Source organism: Ctenopharyngodon idella, chromosome 4 (genome assembly GCF_019924925.1).
Source record: "Ctenopharyngodon idella isolate HZGC_01 chromosome 4, HZGC01, whole genome shotgun sequence".
NCBI lineage: Eukaryota > Metazoa > Chordata > Actinopteri > Cypriniformes > Xenocyprididae > Ctenopharyngodon > Ctenopharyngodon idella.
Genome location: NC_067223.1, coordinates 1,587,786 through 1,613,198, shown reverse-complemented (window position 1 = coordinate 1,613,198; position 25,413 = coordinate 1,587,786). Strand labels below are relative to the sequence as shown.

At 34.6% G+C, this 25,413-nt stretch overlaps 1 protein-coding gene across 2 annotated transcripts in view; it reads left to right on the top strand.

Moving 5' to 3' along the window:
- sfmbt2 (Scm like with four mbt domains 2) overlaps positions 1-25,413 on the top strand; it is a 45,766-nt gene that overhangs the window by 1,888 nt on the left and 18,465 nt on the right. The window contains exons 2-4 of one of the 2 annotated variants that reach the window (XM_051891142.1): positions 8,217-8,311; positions 8,953-9,193; positions 15,988-16,008. In XM_051891142.1, coding sequence (XP_051747102.1) covers positions 8,219-8,311; positions 8,953-9,193; positions 15,988-16,008 — 355 coding nt within the window. In that variant the 5' untranslated portion in view covers positions 8,217-8,218. The remainder of the gene's footprint in view (positions 1-8,216; positions 8,312-8,952; positions 9,194-15,987; positions 16,009-25,413) is intronic. The other variant, XM_051891143.1, reaches the window with a different exon arrangement.

Below are 25,413 nucleotides of genomic sequence, written 5' to 3'. Positions count from 1 at the left end.
TAGCCAAATAGACGCTAGCAAACAGAAGTTGTTCTGAGGAGGTAACCATAGCAACAATACGCGGCTTGAATACATTCAGTATCGGAAAGTAAGTACCATGCCTACATATTTATTACAAAATATGCCATAATATAGATTTACATACCACACAAACGTACCATTGGAGGCAAATTTGGCTTGGGTAAGATTAAACATTTTGTGAGGCGAATAGGCTATAGAAATTGATTTGAAACGTCGCTGAAAGTCATTGCAGGCTATAATTCGCATACGTCGTGATTATGTAACATGTAAAGGTCTGGTAATCCATATTTAAACGCACAAACACTTCTAGATGTGCAGTGTGAGTGAGAGATATGCGATATGTCATATGGTAATCAGATAGTTTACCCTCGGGTCGCAGAGATCAGGTGACTGTTGTGGATTGAATAATGCAATTTACATTCAGCCCATTGTGACGTAATGTCATTGAGGACGTCACGACGTGAGTGTGAAAACAAATATAGGTGGCCTACAATACTAATTACACATTTAAGAAGATTTATGTAGGAAACTTTAAAGGGAACTTTATGTTGCGTCGTAAACACCTTGCAGGAATAAATGGGTAGTGTTTGTGTGGGAAATAAAGTTATGTGTACTGTCATATTGGTCACCGTGAGTTTGCCAAGTAGCTAACATATTTTGTTGATCCTGGAACAGCATTCCTGTCCAAAAGTTTTGTCCTAACCCTGTCCCTACCCCTAAACCTAACCCTACCCATAACTTATCCCTAAAATCAGAGGGAAATTATAGGTGAATAACACTGATGTAGAAGCACCTAACCCTGGTTGTAAGCCTAAACTTGACATAAACTGTAAACTTGTCTCTCAGATCTGATTGGTTGATTGAAATGTTGTTCCAGGATCAACAAGGATGTTGATCCAGGAACATGCTCTACTTGGTGAAATCACATTCACCATCACATATTATTGCAATATCTGTTCACTGAGAAGTAGCTATGAGCCAACAGCATGAATTTCCCTTTATAAGGTCAAAAAGTTGTTTTTACAGAGAATGATGCCATGGGTATTTTTCTTTGTGTGTGGTAAAGCATAAATAGCCAAGAACTGAATAACTTGGTGATGCCATCATGTTGTGTTTTTGAGAAGTGATGTCATCATATTTCAGTATAAGATGCTCCAATGCTTTCATAGTAATGTTACAGTAACATGTTAGTTTCTATCCATTTGACTTGTCACAATCATTTTTGACATTTACACTTATGAAACGTATGAGTTTCATTTTAAAACGGCATTTTAAAATGAAAACGATCATCGTCCACGCTGGCGTTTCCACAGCGTTTCAGAAACAAACTCCATCTAGACTGTTGCCTCCCAGCTTCAGTCTTTTCTAGTTGAAAATAATCTCTTTGATCCATTTCAATCTGGTTTTCGCCCCCTCCATAGTACCGAAACTGCACTTGTAAAGGTAGTGATTTACTAATTTCTGGTGACTCTGGTTCTCTGTCTATACTTCTGCTACTCGACTTCAGCTCTGCCTTCGTTACTTATTTCTTGTCTCTCAGATTTGGGTATTTCTGGTACTGCTCTTTTCTGGAATTTCCTATCTCTCTGACAGACAATTCTACATCTCAGTTAAGGATTTTCGATCACCTACTGTCCCCCTGAAGCGAGGTGTTCCCCAGGGATCCGTTCTCGGGCCATTATTATTCATAATACCACTTGGTCAGATCTTACAACCTCATGGTCTTAACTATCACTTTTACGCTGATGACATTCAATTATTCTCTATCTGTACACCTGCTCTACCTGCCCAAACTGACAAAATCTCTGCTTGTGTGAAAGAAATAAAAGATTGGCTTAATTTAAATTTTCTGAAACTTAACATGGACAAAACTGAGATTATTTTTATTGGAACTCCCTCACTTACTAACAATATTCCTACCAACTTCACCTGTGAGATTGCTGGTTCTCACATCAAATCATCTAGTACTGTTAAAAATTTAGGTGTAATCTTCGATTCTACTCCTTCGATTCTACTCTCTCCTTTCAGGCTCATATTAACTCTATCACCAAATCAGCATTCTTTCATCTACGTCGCATTGCCCATCTCATTCCCTTCATCAGTATCAAAGACGCTGAAACTGTCATCCATGCATTTGTCTCATCACGCCTTGATTACTGTAATGCCCTTTTCATTGGTTTACCTGCCAGCTCCATTTCCAAATTACAATACATTCAAAACTCTGCTGCTAGAATACTTACCCATACCAAGCGTTCTGCTCATATCACCCCAATTTTGTATGATCTTCACTGGCTTCCAGTTGCTTACCGTATTAAATTCAAAATTAAATTCTCCTGCTCGCTTTTTAATCTTTGCATGGCTTGGCTCCCCCTTATCTTTGTAACCTGCTCCTCCCCTACACCCCGACTCGCTCACTTACGTATCTCTGACTCTGGCCTTCTTGTTGTCCCTCGGCATCGCCTCTCTTCAATGGGGGGCAGATTATTCAGTGTTGTTGCACCTAAACTCTGGAATTCTCTCCCCCACTCACTCTGTTGTGCTAATAATATTTCTGAATTTAAATCATTACTCAAAACTCTTATTTTCTGAAAATTATGCCTCTGATTCTATTCTAATGTATGCTGCCCTGTCCATTTAATGTTCCTTTACTGTATCTTCTAACTATTGTTTGTCATCATTGTCTACTCTACTAGTATTATTTCTTCCTTGTTAAATGTACATTGTAAAGCGTCCTTGAGCCCTGGAAAGGCGCTATATAAATAAAACATTATTATTATTATTACACTACACGACCAAAAACGCATGTCACATGACCGTTCATGCACACTGGGCATGCGCATACAAGTGTAAACAGTTGTCTCTTGCGCATGCACATCAGTATTAAAAAGAAAAATGCAGTTTAACTGCACAATGGCTGCTAAAAATGACAACAAAGCCAGCAAAGACTGCAGTTCAGTCTCCATGTTACTGTTTACACGGTCGTCAAGGATACACAGAGCGAACGTGAGCAGCCACGCCATCGTTTTCAAAAGTCTCTGTTTTGGTACATTTACACTGAAATGCAAACCCCAGCGTTTTCTAACTAAAACGTGCTCTGCAGCCTTTTCAAAAGTCTCAGTTTTCAAGGAAAACGAAAACGAAAACGTACTAGTGTAAATGGGCCCTAAGTTTGGCACATTGTGTGAAACAGAGAAATAGAATTGGCTATTTTACACTCATTTCCTCAGTTTAAAGATGGCTACGCTTGAAGACTTGCATTTAATATATAAGAAGGCACCAATATAGGATTAACCATTCAGCTGTGATAGATGCTGTAGGCCTGCTTGAGTTCCCAACATGCACTGCAGCATTAATTATTATACAGATTACTGTTAGTTTTATTGTTTGCTTGTTTTATTTGTGCTGTTGTTGTCACTCTCAGTTTTGTGCAGAGCTCGTTTTCTTTTACTCTGCATCATTATTGAGGTTTGTGCTTTAAGTTCTGATGTACATGTATAATTGAATTTCATTTCTTGATTTCTCGGTCTGTTCAAATCATTTTGTCAGGGCTCTTGCCATACGCATTTTCCTACATTCCTAATACTATGGACCTTCCTGGAAAACATTAGGCAAATAAGGCAAATAGTCAAATCATGAATAAATCCACATTGTGTGCTGTAGGTAACAATTAAACAAGTTTTTAAATATCAGGGGGAAAAAAGTATTGCAACCTTCTAAACTGAACATTAGATAGATGAACACACAGCTAAACTTGCTCTCTCCATGTTGCATGATTAAAATGGATTATTAAATGTGTCTGAGACTGAAAAAGGCCAGAGCCATTTATTTTAATAAGAAACGCAGCGCTACATTGTGTTCCGATAATCCTTTAATTCCCCTTCCACAATTGAACAAGTCCTGGATTAGAGCGAGAGAGGGCATCTGGCTCAATATGAGCTAATCGATAGTACGGGCTTCCTAAAATCTGGATTTATTCTGAAACAGCCTACATCATAGATTAGGGTTGATAATTCACTTTAATCCCGCATCTTCAATCTGGAGGTGTCTTTCCACCCACAGGCCCAACTGTGCTGGCTGAACCACAAAGAGCCCACACAATCAAGACATCCAAAAGACAGTAGCAATGAATATTTTGTTTGTCATTCGAAAATTACTCATTTGATTTTATCGCCAAAAATCAAACCTACGTTTTACACTAATAATTTAAAAAGATTTTTGCTTAGTTTTATAATGGTCACTAGTTTTATATTGACCTCTGCAATGGGTTTTTTCTCAGTAGTTTTTTAACAGTTTATGAAAAATGGATTTCTTTTTGACAGTGATTTGGGTGCAGATTCTGGTCCACTGGAACAAAACACTTTTTACTCATTTAAGTCACAGTGAATCCTTGTCATATCAATTTCCTCTTTGATTCTCGCTTTTCTCGACTGGGGTAGTACAGAACGCTGCCAAGAAATATCTGCCGAGTGAGTGACAGAACCATAATATTTTTCATCTGCTGTGTTTATAACACAACACATACACACAAAAACACACACACACAACGATACACTGTCATCATGGCAAATATTGGGTGAGTCATTTGCAAGGAAGTGGTTTCAGTGTTAAAGTGCACTTCTTGTTCTTAGTTCTATCTGAAACCAGGACTTCAATAGAAGAAAAATACATTAGTGTCACAATGTATGCATTATTCATTGCTCTTCACTAAAAATAAAGGTTCCTTAATGGTTCTTTGGAGCACCTTAGGTTCACTTTTTTTATATAATGAATCAAAGGTGTTCTTGAGGTGCGAAAAGTTCTTGATGTTACATTATAGGTTCTTCAGATTAACGTATTGCTTTCTGGGTTCTTTAGCTCTTTCCCTGCCTGCATTTATTTTCACAAAGTTGCCGGCCACCGCCAGCATTTTTGATCATTTTCACAAAAATGCCCCTAGAATATTTTGTTAAATGGATATCTGAGCATGCAATATATCAAAAGAAAGAAACAGAGCCTGTTCTTTTAAACAAAACCTTGTTTTATTCTAGCATCATGCATTCTTTTTTTTTTTTTTCCTCAAATCTACGGAGCCCTGCACATGACATGCAGGAAAAAAATAGTAGGCTAAATCGTGCGCACGACTTATAAATCGAGGGAACGAATTAGTAAATCGTGTGCACAATTTACTTTTTTTTCCCTGCATGTCATGTGTGGGGCTCCATTTTGAAAAAACATTTTGAACGAAAAGCTTAGAAAATTGCGGTTTTCTTCAAAGACTACGATGTCCAAAAGCAATGCTTTTATCACTTGTTTCTGCTTTTTTTTGCATCTGTTTTGATCCGGAGATTCTGTACTCTTTCAGAAGATGTGTAATAGCGCCCCCTACATATAACAGTAAAAATATGGAAAGCCGGAAATTTCCGTCAATGGCGGGGAAGAGTTAAGCATCAGTATAGATGGTTTTCTAAAGAACTAGAGAATAAAAAGTTATTTGACATCATAAAACCTTTTTTAGCAACCAATTGGAAGCTTTATTTTACAGAATGGTGTATTGGGAATTGAATTCACTAGATTAAGTGTAGACCTAGCATAAGCAAAGCAAAAATGAGCAAACAAGGCATTGGTCATTATATTGTTAAAAGAGTCTGAATTAAAAGAAATAATAATATGTTAAGTGTCAAAGTTGCATTAGGCTACTTGAGTCCTGTTTAAGTTTTAGAGGGAGCAAAAGTAGAAGCAACCATTTTTTGAAGACATCAGTGTGTTTGAAGGTTGCAATCATCAATGCAATCATCAGCTTTTCACATACTAAAGACTGTAATGACATCATCAGTGCAGAAGATCCAAACCACAGACCTTCTCACAACAGTGCTTAGATAAATGACTGCAAGATTGTAAGATATAGTCTATTTGTCTACTCTGCATTTTGTTTGAAATTATCTTTGTTAACCTAGTTAACAATCCAGCATTTCTATGGGTTATAGTCAGGAAAGAAACTATTTAATTTGATGTGAATTAATATTTTAGATCTTATATGTGAAGGTAACATGGTGTAGCTTGTGATAAGTTTGTGTCTTTTAGAGTTTTTGAAAAGATCTAGCATTGATGCTGTAGAATTGTGATCTTATTTTAGGTAACATTCTTTTCATTTATTTATGTTTAACTGTGCTGTATAATCATTTATCTTGCTAGATATGCTTCACTGCTCTCTAACCTTTGCAGCTAGTCTTAGTAAGCATGATAAACTATTATGAATGGATGTCTTAACACCTGTTGAACAATGAAAAGTCCCTTTGTTTTGGGCGTAATCAATATATAAAAATAGATGTGATCCTTCCAAAGGAATTTTAAAACAGTGCAAATATAAATTTAAAACAGTGCAAATATACAGTACTGTGCAAAAGGCTTAGGCCACCACCTGCTTTGTTAGCAATGTTTTAATGACCATCCATTTTTATTCTTTGGTCTTTATTGTGATACAGACAGAAATACAGGAAGTATGTACACAAAATGGCTTCTTTAAGCAAATAAAGTATTTAGTGTGACCTCCTGGACTTGTTCCATTTTCTCAAAGAAGAAAATCTGAGAAACTTCTCATCATAGTTTGAAAGTTTTCTTGGCCTTCAGTCCTTTTCATTCCATTTAGGTTTAAGAGAGCCAGGTTTCTGCTTTTGCTCAAGTGTAAGGGGAGGTCACTAAATACTTGCCACTTTAGCCTATAGACGCTGTTTTTTTTTCTTCTGTTTTTTAATACTGCATAAATTTCCTGTATTTTCTGGTTATATTCTAATAAAGAGATTGAGAAATGATGATATATGGTCATTATACCATTGCTAAAACAACATCTAATGGTGGCCTAAGACTTTTGTACATACTGTATATAACTGAGAAAAAAAATCTTCAATGTACTGTATATATATGGGATTTTTTCACTTTTCTTGTCAGCCAAGTGAAAATTGTTAGTCAGAATGCTTAGAAAAATATAGCAATATGGAAGTTCTCCCTATTTTTTCCTTGGTATTAGATGAATGAGGGGTTTATCTTGAATCTTTTAGAGGATTTTTTAAATGAACCATTCCTCAGCATTGACTGCTGGGAAAACTTGTGACTTTCCCACACATTTTTTTCTTTCTAAGTGAATCTTATGACTCACGACATGAATTTATTTATTATAAAAATTATGGTATGAGATTAGCTCTTTGGTCAAGCTAGATAGCAGAAAAGAGAGATGTGGCAGTGATGGGAATGCAGATGTTTGTCACACTTAGGAATATTATGAATACTTCTTGCATTTGCTCATCAAAACGCATCATTGCATTTACATCATCCTACAATCTTGTACGATTATTGATAGTGGATTACAGACCATGGAGAAACTATATGCAAATATACAGATGTGAATTAACAAACAACAATCATTTTATTTAAAGGGTTAGTTCACCCAAAAATGAAATTTCTGTCATTAAGTACTCACCGTCATGTCGTTCCAAAACCACAAGACCTTCGTTCATCTTCGGAACACAAATTAAGACATTTTTGATGAAATCCGAGAGTTTTTTCTTATCTCCTATAGAAAGCAAAGCAAATTACCACATTCAAGGTCCAGAGAAGTAGTAAAGACATTGTTAAAATAGTTAACGTGACTACAGTGGTTCAACTTTAATGTTATGAAGCGATGAAAATACTAATCGTGCGCAAAAACAAAACAAAAATAACAACTTTATTCAACAATTTTCCTCTTCCTTGTCAGTCTCCTACACAGCTGACGCAGTGCAGCGCTTCCGTGTTTACGTCCGAACGCCAGCTCAGTATTGGGCGATGCTGTTCACGTGAGCACCACGATGCATACGTGTGATGCTGATGCAGGAGCCGGCCAATAATGAGTCAGCGTTCTGACTTAGAACACGGAAGCGCTGCACTGCGTTCACTGTGTCAACTGCATAGTTGAGCAATGCGGAATGGGCCGTGAAAGTATTAAAACAGAAAACTGACCATTGAAAAAGATAGTTTACTCGTTATGAGTTAAGATGTGCATTGGGACACATTTTGAAACTGAGCTAGTTAGAAATGTTTGCATTCGTGTAATTCATGTACTTGCATAGAATATGTTTCGTCCTATATCTAGCCATAATACCATACCAAAACAAACAGTACCAACAACAAACTCTAACATGCATGCATATATACAAACTATCTCTTACTTTGTCTCCTACCAGGCATGGATTGTGCAGAGGAGGAGGTGGATTTTAACTGGGAGGAGTACCTCGAAGAGACCGGAGCCACTGCCGCCCCTCACACTGCATTCAGACATGTGAGAACACACAGACAGAATGTCTCAATATATTTATTTACGCTACATTTATGATGCTACAAAAGTTTTCTATTTAAAATAAAAGCTGTTCTTTAGAACTTTCTATTTATCAAAGAATCCTGAAAAGAAAATATCTCTCAGTTTCCACAACAATATTAAGCAGCACAACCACTTTCAACACTGATAAGAAATGTTTCTTGAGCAGCAAATCAGCATGATTTCTAAAGGATCATGTGACTGAAAATTCAGCTTTGCCATCACAGGAATAAATTATGTTTTAAAATAGAAAACAGAAATGTTTGAACACATATTTGGTATTTTGGCACAAAGTCACTTTGTAAAAGCTATACAAATTAGATTGATTCCAACATGAACAGACATGTAATGTAACAATTTTCACTTTCAATTTTCACTGTTCATGAGCAAGGTTACAAATACAACCCAGACAATATGAAATACAGGTTAGGTTTGAAACTGTGTTGGGTTGCTACTTTATGTCAAATTTGGCCGCTGAAGAAAAACCAGTTGAGAATCACACCATTTACAATGGTTATCAGTTTTGTTGTTACTTCTTGATGCCATCAATAAGACCATAATGGAGGGATACTTATTCCTCACCCCCATCTGATTGGACCTTACAGGTGGAGCTCAGTCTTCAGAGCAGTTTTCAGCCTGGAATGAAGCTTGAAGTTGCTAATAAGGGCAGTCTGGATACATATTGGGTGGCCACCATCATAACCACATGTGGTCAGTTGCTATTGTTACGCTACTGTGGCTATGGCGACGACCGCAAGGCTGATTTCTGGTGTGATGTCATGACAGCTGAACTTCATCCTGTCGGCTGGTGTGCTCAGAACAACAAAACGCTTCAGCCTCCTGAAGGTAAGGCGCAAATGCACTCAAACTAAGACCAATACACATTCAGTGGTACATGTCAATTTAAACACAGATTAAGTTCATTTTAAAACAGTCCCTCCTGTCCAAACAAATGACATCCAAACACACACACACATGCATTTCTTCTCACTATGTAGAGCGGCCCACCTTTTTTGTTCTGATAATCGACGACAGAAAGGGTTTAAATACTTATATTTTCATCTACTGTAGCTTCTGTAACAACTGGAAAGTCTTTAGGTTTAAATGGATTATCTTCTCCCAACGGTTGAATTGATTCTTTGTAACTGGATTCATGTTATCAATGTTATCCTGTGGACTGTATCATTTCTTCATGAACTTTAACCCTGATATCAATGTTTGCCCAAACATAACAATGGTGAACAGTCACAATTCTTTATTGATCCTATTATGTGCATGTTTATATGCTTGCTACTATTGGTGAAGTTCCTACTGTAGTCTCGAAGTATAGTTGAACACTTTATTTTGTTATTTTGGTCAAAGTAAAATTGTTTGTTTGCTATAGACCAGGGGTGTCCAATCCTGTTCCTGGAGATCCAACCCTGATCAAACACACCTGTCTGTAATTATGAAGAGTTTCTTAAGATCTTAATTAGCTGGTTCAGTTGTGTTTGATCAGGGTTGGAGCTGAACTTTGCAGGAAGGTAGATCTCCAGGAACAGGATTGGGCACTCCTGCTATAGACAGTCCATGGCAGGATAGAGGCCCAAATACAGTTAAAGTTGGGTTAGGGTATGTAAAAAGTTCTATTCAAATGGAAACACATGAGAACACATGGACAAGTTATTCATTTGTTGAAGACGTTTTACTATCCTAAACAGATTCATTTGAGTAGAATATAACAGAATTAGGGCTTGTTCACACAGAATGCGTTTTTGATTTGAAAAACGCGAGACACGGGCAGTGGAATGGGGAAAAAACACAAGGTCTCAAGATGCGTTTTTTAAAAGTTGAACTGATTTTAACTTGAGCGCTGCATTTTTAGAACACCATGTCGTGTGCGAGACACTGCAAAATACAGAAGACGTGAATGGTTTTTCACGTCCGTCTAGCGTGTGTTTACATAGAAAAACAATGGAAAAGTAGAGCATTGGAATGGAAAAATGCGTTCTGTGCGAACGGCCCATTAGAATTAGAAGTTAAATTCTTGTAAATGTCTGTCTGTGGAGTTAATATGCTGTGCGACTAGTAAAAATGGTCACGATTAGCAGTACAGGACTGGTATGGGTTTACTGAAATAAATATTTACATGAGGGAGAAATTAATTATAAAAATAAAAATCATTATTAAAATCTTTTAATTTTTAAAATAATGTTCAATTGCTATAAATGCAATTGCTATAAAGAATAATATGTTTGGTTTTCTACCACAAGTAGTAGTAGTAATACTTTAAAGGGTTAGTTCACCCAAAAATTAAAATTCTGTCATTAATTACTCACCCTCATGTCGTTCTACACCCGTAAGACCTTTGTTCATCTTCGGAACACAAATTAAGATATTTTTGATAAAATTCAATGGCTCAGTGAGGCCTCCATTGACAGCAAAATAATTAACACTTTCAGATGCCCAGAAACCTACTAAAGACATATTTATACAGTTCATGTGACTAAAGTGGTTCAATCTTAATATTATGAAGCGACGAGAATACTTTTTGTGCGCCAAAATAACGACTTTATTCAACAATATCTAGTGATGGGCGATTTCAAAACACTGCTTCATGAAGCTTTGAAGCTTTACGAATTTTTTGTTTCGAATCAGTGGTTCAGAGTGCGTATCAAACTGCCAAAGTCACGTGATTTCAGTAAATGAGGCTTCGTTACATCATAAGTGTTTGAAATTTCGCCACTGACTTTGGCAGTTTGATACAAGCTCCGAACCATTGATTCAAAACAAAAGATGCATAAAGCTTTGAAGCTTCATGAAGCAGTGTTCTGAAATCGCCCATCACTAGATATTGTTGAATAAAGTCGTTATCAAGTCACTAACAAAAAGTATTCTCATCGCTTCATAACATTAAGGTTGAACCACTGTAGTCACATGAACTGATTTAAATATGTCTTTAGTAGCTTTCTGGGCATCTGAAAGTGTTAATTATCTTGCTGGCAATGGAGGCCTCACTGAGCCATCGGATTTTATCAAAAATATCTTAATTTGTGTTCCGAAGAGATTTGTCTGTCAGAATTTTAAAATTGTGGTTTTTAGGTCTGGAGAATTCAATCAATTAAAAAAAGTCATGGAAATTTCCATATATTTTTTTTCTAGTTACACTAAAATGATTTTAAAAAACCCTTATCCAGCAATCACAAACCAGTGGAAAAAAATTAATTCATTGGTCAAAGGTGGGGGGAATCTTAAAACATGTCATGACCATTTTAGGGTTACAGGCATTCATTGTGGTACTGTGGTACAGCGGAACTTTTGCCTACTGCTGATTCTACAAAAGATTTCAGATGTGAACCCTGGAACATGTGGTGTCAAATATACACAGTGCTCTCAGATGTACTGTACTTTTCAGGAATATAACTTTTGGCCTGATCTCCTCCAAGACATCTAAAAATCAACATTTGGTGGATTAACTACTGTTTGACAGACTCAATATCTTTGCAAACCACTCCACACTCTAGAGAATAGGGATTGTTTAAATTTTTAAAGAGTAACTAGCTAATTTAATATGTCACTATGAAAGCAAAATTGACTATTCTTATTTTTTCATAGACTAATGCAGTATTTATTATAAATGATTTATCAGTGCACATCATTATTCCCTATTACGTAATCTTTAATCAAAATAACTCCCGCTCCCTCTTGCAGCGACATCTCTTCTTTTCTCTGATGATGTGTTTACTGGCATGAGGGCGGAACAACCTGTCACTCACATGACATCACAGCAATAGCAAGCCACAATGACCCACCAATCCGCAAAATCAAGTTCTGCCTTCTGTTTTTATTTTTCTCAAGAAGCCGTTTCACTCGGATATACGTCACAATACACTGCAAAAATATCCCATTAAATTTCTGGTAAAAATCTGGCAGCAGTGGTTGCCAGAAATTTATTGCAAGATTCAGTGTTTACAGTTTTACAGGATGTCTGTATATTTTACAACTTATAACCATATAAGACAATGTTAATATACTTTAACTACCAAAATCTGCCCTTTTACCTTAAAATGTGGCGATAATCTCCACAATAATGCAGTTGGTACAATTGAAGTCACATGATGAATCGGAGTTCATCATAAGCAGCCTGTTCAAAACATGGTCAATGCTCTTATATAGATGGTGCACAGGGTCATACACACAAAGACAAAACACCATCAGGGCGGTCACACTACACTTTTTGATCCTTTGACTTCCAATCATACAGATGCATAAGCGCCAGACCGCAAATGCAAACTCATGCGAAAAATTTCACATTTCGCTGCTTTCCAAAGTTCAAGTTTACTGAACTCTGACCTGCGAATTCGCTTCACCTGAAGACCAGTAGAAGATTAATACGTCATGGCATGACCTTTTGGCTGAATTAAAAGAACGTTATTTTTGCAGCAAAGTCAAGTAGATTGTATATTTTTACATTTTGAATGTATTACTGTTTGTTATATGTTGAAATGATGTTTATAAAAAAAAAAGATGCTGTAGAGCGTGACGTCATATCACAACCGTTGCAGTGTCCAAATAAATTTAGCATGTTTTAAGACTAGTGTGACTGCGGCTTGACACACGTCACTAAAATAATGCAATAAACATTAACTAAATAAAAATAAAATGTAACACAAAACACACTAATGTACATTACTAATAACAAAAATAAAAATAAACAAAATTATTTATAAAAAAATGTAATCAGATGTGATTTCTGGGAATGTCCTTTTACTTTACTTTTTTAATCGTACATTCATGGCAATGGCAATTTATAGTTTTTACTTGCAAATACCACAAATTTGACAGTATTTTACAGTAAAATTACATATAATGTGATGTTAAACCATTTACAGTTTTTTCATGGTAAGGTAACTTACAGTTAACGTGTTTTTACTGTAGCATTTTTACAGTATTTGTCTTTAAAAATTTAAAACATAGGGAAGGCTCTGTTTCATTGAGACTATTCTAGAACCTATTCTAGAAGAATCTTACCATACCTGATTTGCTCATATTACAAAAAAGGTTATTTTGGCAGAAATGGTTTTGAACCGTAAAGGTAATCTGTCAAACAAAGTGTTCTATTGACAGACGCATGCTTGACAGGTTCAACAACAACAGGCATTACTGATCCAAATTCTGCAGAATTTTACGTTATAATAAGAAGCACATGTTGTTTCAACATGTCTGATTCGGAGTTGGCTTTGAAGCAACCACTGAATTTTAATAATTCTAAATATTGCATAATAGTGGTCAGTCAATGAATGTGCTACAGCCTTATACATTTCATATACTTGATCTCAAATAGTCATGTGTTGCATTCAATAATTATTGCAAAATCATCTTAAAGGGGTTTATTTTGCAATAATGACCAGCTGACCGTATTACATTATCCCGCTTTTTACTATGACGCATGTCTTCAACAATGAGAAAATTAGGCCATTGGCATTTGATTGTAGTGTTGGATTTTGTCATTTTAATTTAAAATTGATATGTTTAATACATTTTCAATAATGCATATTAAAAGAATATATGGTTACACTTTATTTTACAGTGCCGTAGTTACATTGTAGTTACTCAAATGTACTATTAATGTACTGAGTACTATTAATTAACTACATGTACTTACTATAGATTTACAGTTAGGGTTAGGGTTTGGTTTAGGGTTAGTTACTTTGCAATTATGCATAATTTACTGTTAATACTATAGTAAGTTCATGTAGTAACGTGTAACTACAGCACTGTAAAATAAAGTGTTACCGAATATATTCCATGTTAAATTCGCTATGGAATATAGTATGCATAATGAAAAATTCAACTCTGTGGAAAGCATTTGTGGAATGGTGTCAGTTACCACTGAAAATACTTTCGTTTTTATCTCAGTTTGAAAAAAATAAAACAAACAAAATGTATGTAAAGTACAAAAATGTATGTAAATCATATACGATTGCATCATAGGCTTCCACTGAAAGTACATTTTTGTATATACGTTTCTTTTTTGTAGAAATAATTTTTGTGGTATTCACACTTTACAAATGTTCTCTATATAGCTTAAATGACTATTTATAATAAATCTGAAACTTAAAATAGTTAAACTTAATGTACAAAAAAGTACATAAGCACTTAAATTTTTATTTAAAGTTAATGAATATACATTAAGGTTTACTTTTTGCTTAAGTTGTCTGTCTGTTTTGTGTGTTTATGTATGTGTTTTCAGAAGAAATAGATAAAATCTGTGTTTTGCATTTCTAAGATAAGATGAAGTTTGACTGCCAAAAACCATCAACATTCACCAGAATTTCTGATTCAGATTCTATTTTTAAAGTTCTCTTTGCGGTTGAAATATTCTTCAACATGGAACTGTAATGTTCAAGAATTCAGGTGTTCCTAAAGAACCTATGAAATGGTTTGACGGGTGCTGTTTACTTTTCCTGTGTTGACATGGAACAGGAATTTGGGGCGGGACATACCAAAACAACCCCCCCACCCCCTTTTTTTTATAACAGCAAATAGCCTTTAGCTTATATCAAAGCTTGATAAACCACAGAAAGACATTTATTTTGAATGGTTGGAAAAGGGAAAAGGGAAAAAGTGTTAGAAGCAAGGAAATATATAAAAAATAATTATAATATATGATAATTGGCATAAGCAGAGATGAACCTTGATTTGCTGTTTGCTATTGGGGGCAGATGGTATTTATTTATTTGCTACGTATTTATAATTTAGGGTTAAATGGAAATTTTCCTTGTAGAGATGGGCATTGCTTCTAGCATACAGAGGTTAGCCTAAAAGCTAACAGACATGGACTGAATTTTGTTTTCTTTAAAGCGTTTAACATTGTGTCTGAAATCAAACATTTCCCTACTATTTAGTATGCGAAAACACGGTACGCCAACAGAGAAGTATGTCCGAATACACAGCATTCAAAAAACAGTAGGCGAAAAGTACTCTGATGACCTATTATTTCCGCCAAGATTCTGAAGTGCGCATTCGATAGACACTTTACTATCCCATGAGCCCACTGGGGAGAATTTATGAATGACGCTGTAGGTCACATGACAATGACAACATGGCGGATATAGTAGTACATCTGAAATTCATTCATATTACACACATACATCCTATGTAGAAAGTACGTTTCAAGCCAAATGTTAGCGATTTCGGATACAACTTAAGCCTTTAAACTGATTTAGAGGAGGATATGACTTAATACATTTGAATCATTCAGTCACTGAACAACTGCAACATGTAATAATGCTGTAATTATGTGTTTTGACAGGAAAGAAACTGATGATAGAAATAGTTATTTAGTGTTTAATCAAATGGTTTATGGAAAACTATTGTCATCATGAACCATTTACATTAGCAAAGTTAATTTCATTGAGTGCCAGAAGATATATGACTGAATTAAATGACTCGTGCAAATGTACGTAAACCCCATTAATTAGGTTTAATAGTGTGTACTTAATTAAAAAATGTGTAGGTGCAGTCAGGAATATTGTTTGTTTAACCATGTTTGATTAGCGTCAAAAAAAAGTAGGGGTTTGTTTGTACGTGTGTGAGTGTGTTTGTTTAGTCAGTGTGTATTTGTTGGTCATCTTTGTTCCTGTCTGTTTATTTCTCAGATAACGTTTACCTCAGAGCAGGTAAGCTGAGCCTACTTCTCTCTCTCTCTCACTCTCTCTCTGTCCTCTCTCAGACCAAGGGCATAGGTTTGGTTTTAACATTTTTAAATCAAATAAGCAGAAGCACCATACTTGTCACCTTATGATACTGCCTGTTATGACTGATCAATTGTTCAGAAAGAGTACTTATACTGTACAAGTAGGCCTATGTAAGTATTTAGTATTAAAAAATATATCTGTACAGCTCGTTTATTTTATACAGTATAGTGTAAAAACAAATATTAATTTTTTTTTTATTTAATAATGTGATGTGATTCTATGTACATTCATTTTAAAAGACAACATTTTGAGGCACCAAAAGGCACTAAAATCATTTAAAAATGAAAAAAAGAGAAAAAAAAACTATATATATATATATATAGCAGAAGCATTTTTATACACGTTTATTTTATTTGTATCTTTAAACTTAAGTTGCATAATTATTGCAAGTAAAAAGGTGTTATCTAAAACAGAATAGGGCAGAAATTGCATTTTATCACACTTCCCACAGATCATTTACATTTAACTGAAAATACTGTCATCATCTACCCACTCTGTGTTTCTTGTGGAATCAAAATGTCAAAGCTGCTCTTTTCCATGCAACAAAAATGGATAATGATTACTTGCTTGGTTTGTTAAAAACACTTATGTCAGAATGGTTCTTCTTTCAGACTAAACAAACTATATTACTAGACTATTATTCAGTAGTCTCTTTTAAATCACTTAAGAATTAAAATTCCTGCAAATCTATATGACTTTCTTTCTTCCATGGAACATAAAATGAGAAATTTTGAAGAATATTCTAGCCATTCTTTAGTTTTGTTTGATGAACTGACGAAATTTAAGTTGTAATTCACTATAATTCTTGTCTTTCCGTTCTTTTGTTTTTCATGAGCAAATTGTTCTTTTATTTCAAATTATTTCGCTGTTTGGATTTTAATAGGCAAATACTTTCTATGAATGAATCATTATTACAGTGATTATTATGTTTCTAGCATGTTATATGTTTGGCAACGGTTCTTTTAACCATGAAAGATGGAGTGTGTAGCTTTTCATTTCTTAAACAACCATGTAGGAAGACGTATCATTACCATATTCCAGGATGACAATGTCAAGATTCACCAGGGTTAAAATTGTGAACCAATGGTTCAGAGAGCATGAAGAATCATTTTCACACATGAACTGACACCTCTGAGTCCAGACCTTAATTTCATTGAAAGCCTTTGGGATGTGCTGGAGAAGACTTTACAGAGTGCTCACCTCTTGCATTGTCAGTACAAGATCTTGACCAAAAATTGATGCACCTCTTGATGGAAATAAATGAAAATAACATTTATTTCTATCGAGAGGTGCATCATTTTTTGGTCAAGATCTTGTATTGACAATGCACGAGGTAAGCACTCTGTAAAGTCTCCTCCAGCACATCCCAAAAACTTACACTGAGGTTAAGGTCAGTGCCAATTCATGCGTGAAAATGATTCTTCATGCTCCCTCCCAACAATTCTTTCACAATTTGAGCCTGATGAATCTTGACATTGTCATCCTGGAATATGGCCATGATACATCTTAATAATACATTGTTGTTTAAGAATTGAAAAGCTACACACTCTATCTTTTAGGGTTAAAAGAACCATTGCCAAACATATGTAACATGCTAGAAAAATAATAATCACTGTAATAATGATCCATCCATAGACTCTTAAGTATTTGCCTATTAAAATCCAAACAGCGACTTTTTTTTTGGCTGGGCAGTGTAGTTACATGAAAAAGAGCGACCGGTACATTTTTTTTTCGAAATTTCTCCTTTTGTGCTCCATGAATGAAAATCAGTCGTACAGGTTTGTAATAACAATGAGTGTGATTAAATGGTGACAGAAGTTTAATTTTTTTTCTGTGAACTAGTCCTTCAACTTTGGTAGATGTTGTTCCACCTGTATCCAAATCTACGCCCATGTATCAGACGCATGCATTATCTGTCTCTGTCTTTGTTCTGGGTCTTTTCCTAAATCTCTCGCCCCCATCTTTCTCAGAAATCCTCCAGAATTCTTCTGTTTCATTCCTCTGCTATTTTCTGTTTATCTTCCTTCCTTGTTACTTCTGCCTGTTTGCTGAGTTCTGTGTAGTAGATGACGTATGTACGAGTGTGTGAGAGGTGTGAAGATGGTAGTTTCAGTGTGAGCTTGTATTTGCATGCATTTGTGTAGCTGAGATGCACAAAGTTAAGGCAACTCTGGAGGTCATATGTAAAGCTATTCAGCCTGGCATGCTTCACTAGGTGCACGCACATGTTTGCATGGATATCGTTTTAAACATTTTTTCCTGTTTCTGCAAAAATCTTTTTATTTTTAAAAAATTTTAATAAAAACAGGAATCCTAAAATTCATAATTCATATATTCCACAAGAAAAATAATAAAAACTGATTTTCTTTCAGTATTCTGTTCAAATAATTACATGCCATTGGTTCCCTTTTCTGTGTATAGTCTTTTGTAAATGAGTCCTCGGTTTCTCCTGAGTAGCAAAGCTGCCTACTGTTCTTGACAAAAAGCCTTCAGGTCCTGTAAGTTCGTTGGTTTCCCAGCATGCTCTGCACATTTGATTTCTTCCCCACAGTGACTTTATGATGTTGAAATTCAGTTTTGGCACTCAGGACAATTGAAGGACTCATACACAACTGTTACAAAAGGCTGCAAGCAGTCATTGATTCTCAAGGAGACACCACATGATACTAGGAACCAGGCATATGTAAGGTTTTGAAAAAGATCATTTGTGTAAATGAAACTATTTTATAAAGCAAGTGCACACTCACTTCTCGGATCTTTGGTTCAGTTTGACTAGGACATGACAGACATTTGACTGATTCAAGCCATTTAGCCTGATTTGTTCATTGAAAAGAATCGAGTCATCAGAACCCCAAAGAGCTGAATGATTCATCACTACTTTAGGGAAGTACTAAATAAAAAGAACTTGGTTGCACTATTTTAAGGTACGTGTACTTATAGGAAAGTACTGTGTAATATAAGGTAACTACATAAGTTAAGGTTAGGTTTAGCGGTAGGATCAGGGTTAGTACCTAGTTATTACCTAATTATTGTAGTTACGATAAAAAGTTCAAAGTATTTACAGTATATGTGGAACATGACTGTAAAATAAAGTGCTACTAAGAACTTTTATCTGTCTTACTAAAAAAAAAAAAATCCTGAACAGATTGCACTAATGACAAAAACGGGTACTTAAATTTATCAGCACAAAAGTGCCAGATGTACCTTGTTAATCTTAAGACATTTGCCAAATTGATTTTTTTTTGAAAAAACCATTTAATACAAACGAACATCATGTAAATCATAGGTTCTATATTCTTTTGAAGGGGTCATGAACTGAGAAATAAAATGTTCCTTGATCTTTTTTTTGTCATGTAAGACGTTATTGTACTATAAAAACATCTTGTAAGTTCCAGGACTCAAACTTCCTCGTTAGTCCAAAAACAGCTTTTATTGAAACCAAGCTCTGAAAATGACTCATTTTGGATTTTGTCACATTATGTAGTAATAGTGTGATGATAGATCACCTCTGCAGAATCAGATCAATGCTTACTTCTACATCATTGCATCTTTGGCCACGCCCACTGGTGCATTAGTGAGATGAGAAGGGGAGAAGAGAGATACAAGATCACTAAAAATAACATTACCTAGCTTTTATTTCTAAATTATGACAATTTTTGATGTAAAAAATAGTGCTGTCAAACCGATTAATTGCGATTAATTGCATTTAACATAAAAGTTTGTAAATATATAATGTGTGTGTGTGTGTATGAGCAATATCACGCGAGTAGCTGTGCGATATAGCTGTGATCTATAGATATAGATTGGTTGTAGGCAATCACAGCATGCTGATATACAGCCATATCACATGGCTATTAATGTGACTTATTAATGCAACTAAAATTAACAACAATAGCCATTATAACAGTATAAGAAGTAAAATAGGAAATAAATACAAGCAAACAGTTCAGTCAAATGTAAAAAAGCAGCGCTCTAGTTAGTACAGGATTTAATTTCAATGTAAATATAAAGTTATGAAACTTAACATAGCCCTTAAACCAAATCTATTAGCTCTGGAACAAGTAATAAATTAATAAGACCAAAGATTGCCCGTTTGATGTACCCAAAATGAATTATACCTCATGTTTAAACACTATCTACATAAGAGCCAGTGGCAAATTCCCGAAGGACTGGCCGAGATGAAGCTGTTCTCTGAGGGTACATGAATGGTCGCGGACGGCCTGGAGCTCACTTCTCCGAAAGCGTCTAAACAAATTTTCGAATAGGCACTATGTTTACATATACATTGCATACTTGAGGTCTAAACAACTATATTCTCACCTAAAAAACTCTTAAAACTACATTCCGTTACAAAATAACAGTAATATCTGTAAAAAATAATCGCGATTAATCAATTTGAGAGCACTAGTAAAAATCATACTAACATTATAAGTGCACCTCAAGAAACAGTACAAAATAATACTGCAAAATTCATTACCCCTTTAAAAATAAAACTGCTTTTGAACATGAACCCTAGATGGCATGTAGAGGTAGTTCAAGAACTAAACATTGATATTGGCTTACAGTAGTGGGCCAGATTAACCATATGGGCAATTGGGCACGTGCCCATATGGGCATCATGCATGGCAGTATAAATATTTTCAATTGTGCAATGGCCAGAAGTGGCTAAAAGCAAAGTAAGAGGAATACCTCGAAAGTAAGAGGGTTTTCTGACATCAATCAAAAAGAAAATCATTTCTGAGGTAATTATTACATTTTGATTAAAGATTACACACTTTTTGTTTAATTGGACTGAAAAACTATGCAACTCCAAGGGCCGGAAAGACTAGTCTTTCTAAGGTTAGTCATCACATTTTTTTCTTTAAGACTGTTTATAACTGTTTTAAGTCAGTGACTTAAAAAAGTAGACTGGTCTAATTTGATACTAAAAAGTGTTTGCCCCTTGACTAACCGCTAGTTGGTCATACTTGTACTTAAGACACAGTCTTAACATAATGGCTATGTTTATGCAGCTGGCCCCAGGAATCGGTATTTACAAAGTAAATTAGGTTGATTTTGCTTTACCTGTGTTCAATCAATCATTCATTCATTCAACTATTCATTCATTTAGGTGGACGTTTAATAGCTATTAAGCATTAAGGAAGCTACACACACACACACATACACACACACACTCAAGCACACATGGAATAAAAAGACCTGAGATTAATCGCATAAATATGTGTTGAATTTCATTGTCATGCGCTAATGTGATGAAATGATCCCGTTCCACTTAAGGGTGTCAAACACACGGCCTGAGCCGAGTGCTTAGACGCTGGGGGGTTGTTGGCATGGCAACGGTCGCACACTCCCGTTCTAGCGCTACTTAAGCGATTAGCGTACACACTCGTGCTGCAGAGATTACACGCTGGGACACAGCGGCGTTCTGACACAAGCACTCTTTCACACACACAATCAAAACTCAACTTTTTATTGTTGTAGCTATTTGAGCTGAATGACATTATTCTTATACACACCAATATTTTAGCAGAGTACTGTGATGCTTCACATTATTTTATAGCTACTTCTGTGATGGTTTTATATAGTGATAGAATATATTGTCGTTTTGATTCAATAGTGTGGTTAGATAGATCCTTCATATATTTTTGTGGTCAGATTTGATTATCAAATCAAATGCAAGGTTACAATGTCAAAATGACTGCTTGTGGGTGTTCGAACTCTAAAGTGCATTATTATATTTGCATTATACTAAATTCAATATGGAAGTCATTTATCATAATTTTACTATAAAAATAACTACAATTTTAACTTTCAATAATGCTTTAATTTTACTATATGTATGTATGTATGTATGTGTGTGTGTGTGTGTGTGTATATATATATATATATATATATATATATAATGTTTACTATATTATAATAATTTATTTAATTTTTACTTTTTGATGCAATATTTTATATATATATATATGTGTGTGTGTGTGTGTGTGTAAATTAAAATATATAGTATATATATTTTTAAAACGTGTGTATATATATATATATATATATATATATATATATATATATATACACATGTTTGTGTGTAATTTAAAAAATATATTTCATTTATCATAATTTTACTATAAAAAATAACTACAAATTTTAATAAATAATGCTTTAATTTTACTATATACTTAAATATACTACATATATAATTAGCCTACGTAAAATTGTATAATTGGAAAAAAATATATTGTATAATTACTTTTACTACACAGCAAATAAAAACGGTAATAGTTATATATTATTTTATCTACTAAATCTAAGAATAGAATAAGAAAATTTAGATTAAATGTCACTCTTATTTAATAGAAATAAATAGGGATTTCTTTTTTTGGTTGGGGGGGTGGGGGTAATTATTCTAAAAACCACAAACCAGTCAAATATCCTTGAGTTAACTTGATTAAGCAATGACCTTTTTTGCTGTTAAAAATAGTATCCTGGATGTACTAGCGGTTGGCAGGCAAACAGGAAATCGTGTTATCCACTTCAGAGATAGGACAGGTTGTTTCTACTGTAGCAGTGAGTCAGTATCGCAACACTGCTCTTTCTTTAACACACAGCGTTTTGTTCCCCTTCCTCTCTTGAATAATTGCCTTGATTACATGAGCGAGAAAAACTCTTTAAATCTGGCCCGCTGTTTACAGAAGAGTTGTTGGTAGATATGCAAATCTGCTTTTGCATAATGAATATTTGCATAGAGACTCTCTAGTGCAGAAAAGAGGAAACGCAAAGCGGCTCATGTGTCTCTTTGAGTTGTTGTAAATTATGCATTTATTTATTTGATCCGAACAAGTCTGTGCAGTCAAAAGCAACTTAAGAAAATGTGCCACAAGGGATTTTAAGTAAACTCTGCAACATATATTTACATTTAGAAATATCTACAAAATCTCTTGTAGGATTGAAGTCATAGTTACAAAGTCACAGGAAAGAAAAGTAACAAATCAGATGTTTCTCCTGATCTTTTTAACCAGTGGCCAAGAAAGAGTAATACATGCTTTTATCTTTTCTCATTTAGATTATTGTAATGCCATTTACTTTGGAACTTGCACATATTGCACATCAGCAGTTAGCACAGCACAGGATGCTGCTGCAAGGATGCCTATGAATGCTAGAAAGACTGATCATGTTACTCCTTTGTTAGCCACATTACGTTGACTACCATTCCAACACAGGATTCAATACAAAATCTTGATATATTTTTTTAAAGCTGTCTACAGAGTGGTTTCAGAATATATAGCTGAGCTTATTAAGCCCTATAACTCAGGCTTAATGTTAAGATCATCAAACAAACTACCCTTAAAGGGATAGTTCACCAAAAAAATGAAAATTCTGTCATTAATTACTCACCCTCGTGTCGCCTTTAACCTATAAGACTTTTGTTCATCTTCAAAATGCAAATGAAGATCTTTTTGATGAAATCTGAGAGCTTTCTGCCCCTCTATTGACAGCTAAGCAACTACCACTTTGACGCTTCAAGAGATCGTAAAACTAATCTATATGAATTGAGCAGTTTAGTCCAAATGTTCTGAAGAGACTGTACTGATGATTTGTCATTCAGTTCAGCTAGAACTTTTTAAAGCGTCAAAGTGGTAGTTTGGAGGGACAGAAAGTTATTCAGTTTGTCTATGGAGGGACAGAAAGCTCTCAGATTTCATCTTTCTTCATTTGTGTTCTGAAGATGAACGAATATTTTTATTCGAAAGTCTTATGGGTTTGGAATGTCATGAGGATGAGTAATTAATTTTCATTTTTGGCTGAACTATCCTTTTAAGGATCTCCTGGGTGCATCTTAAACTGAAGGGTGTGCTTTTTCTGTTGCTGGTCCAAGATTATAGAACAACTTGCCTTTTGAGATCTTCTCCAACACTTAATATTTTTAAAGGTCATCTAAAGCCATATCTATGCTCTCTTGCTATCATAAGATTGTTTTATTGTTGTACTTATTGTTTGCTATGTACTATTTTGCTATTGTCCTATGTGCTATTTGCAATGTACAGCACTTTGGAGCTACTGTGTAGACTGAAAAGAGCTTTAAAAGAGCAAACAAACAAACAAACAAAAAGATCTCTGTAGTCTCAAACTCTGGAGTTTCAATTGATCTTGTTAATGTCTCAAAGTGTGGCCATATCTGCAAATGTAAGTCTGTAATCCAAAGTCAGTAATCTTAGTATAAAATCAAACAACTAAATAATTTTAGAAGAAACATCTGAGACAAAGTTGATAGATAGAAATATATATTGAAATATAACTGATATCTCTGGTATTTAAAAAACAACCTTTAAGCAATAAAGTTGTAGTAAGAAATGTTTTTAAAATAAGCATTTAAAAAGCAATCACAGTCATTAGCTGTTGGTTGTTACTAGTTAGACAGTTAGTAGGCAACCAGTGCGCTAAAATAAGAGAGAAAGAGAGAAATACTCATCCTATTTAAATGGAAATGTAATAAAGATAAGCATAGATAATAAAGAGATCGTAAAACTAATCTATAGGAATTGAGCGGTTTTGTCCAAATTTTCTCAAGAGACTCGATTGCTTTATATAATGAACAGATTAATTGAAATGGGTCCTGTTTAAATGGAAACGCCCAAACTATTTGATGATCAAACGTGTTATAAAAAAAAGTGTGATGAATTTAAAGTGTACATCAAGCTTAAAGGCAGACAATCCCCAACAAATATCCTGTTTTACTTGGGCATTATGGAAGTAAAATGTGTTGCGAATACCAATTTTACCAATGGAACAAGCCTAAATAATTGTAATAATTATGTAATAATCATATAATAATTATGTAATAATTGTATAATAATTGTATCATGATACATTCTCTGAAAATCTTTTGCAGTTTTGCTTTTCTGGTAAATTTGATCTAATTTTAAGGATTTGTAGCTATTTACTGGAAAACAAGTCCACAATATTGGTTAAGAACTTTTTTTTTGTACTTCTTCTGTTGATACTTATTTTGTTTATTGGTAAAACATCTCAGTAAGATGAAAGTTCTTGTAATTTAATCCTCTTCAACAAAAAGATGATTTACAAAAATGATATTATTACATCAATAGGGTTATTGGCCTGAAATAATAAATATAAAATGATCATGCACATTCTTGCATAATGGTGCAGTATAGCCCATCAAAAAAACTGGTATTGCATTTTATTTTGAGCCTTTACATACAAGAAAATCCAATTGTTAATACCCCATCTCTCTCTCTCTCTCTCTCTCTCTCTCTCTCTCTCTCTCTCTCTGTCTTTGTTTACTCAAATCTTCTGTCAGGGCAGGGCTCA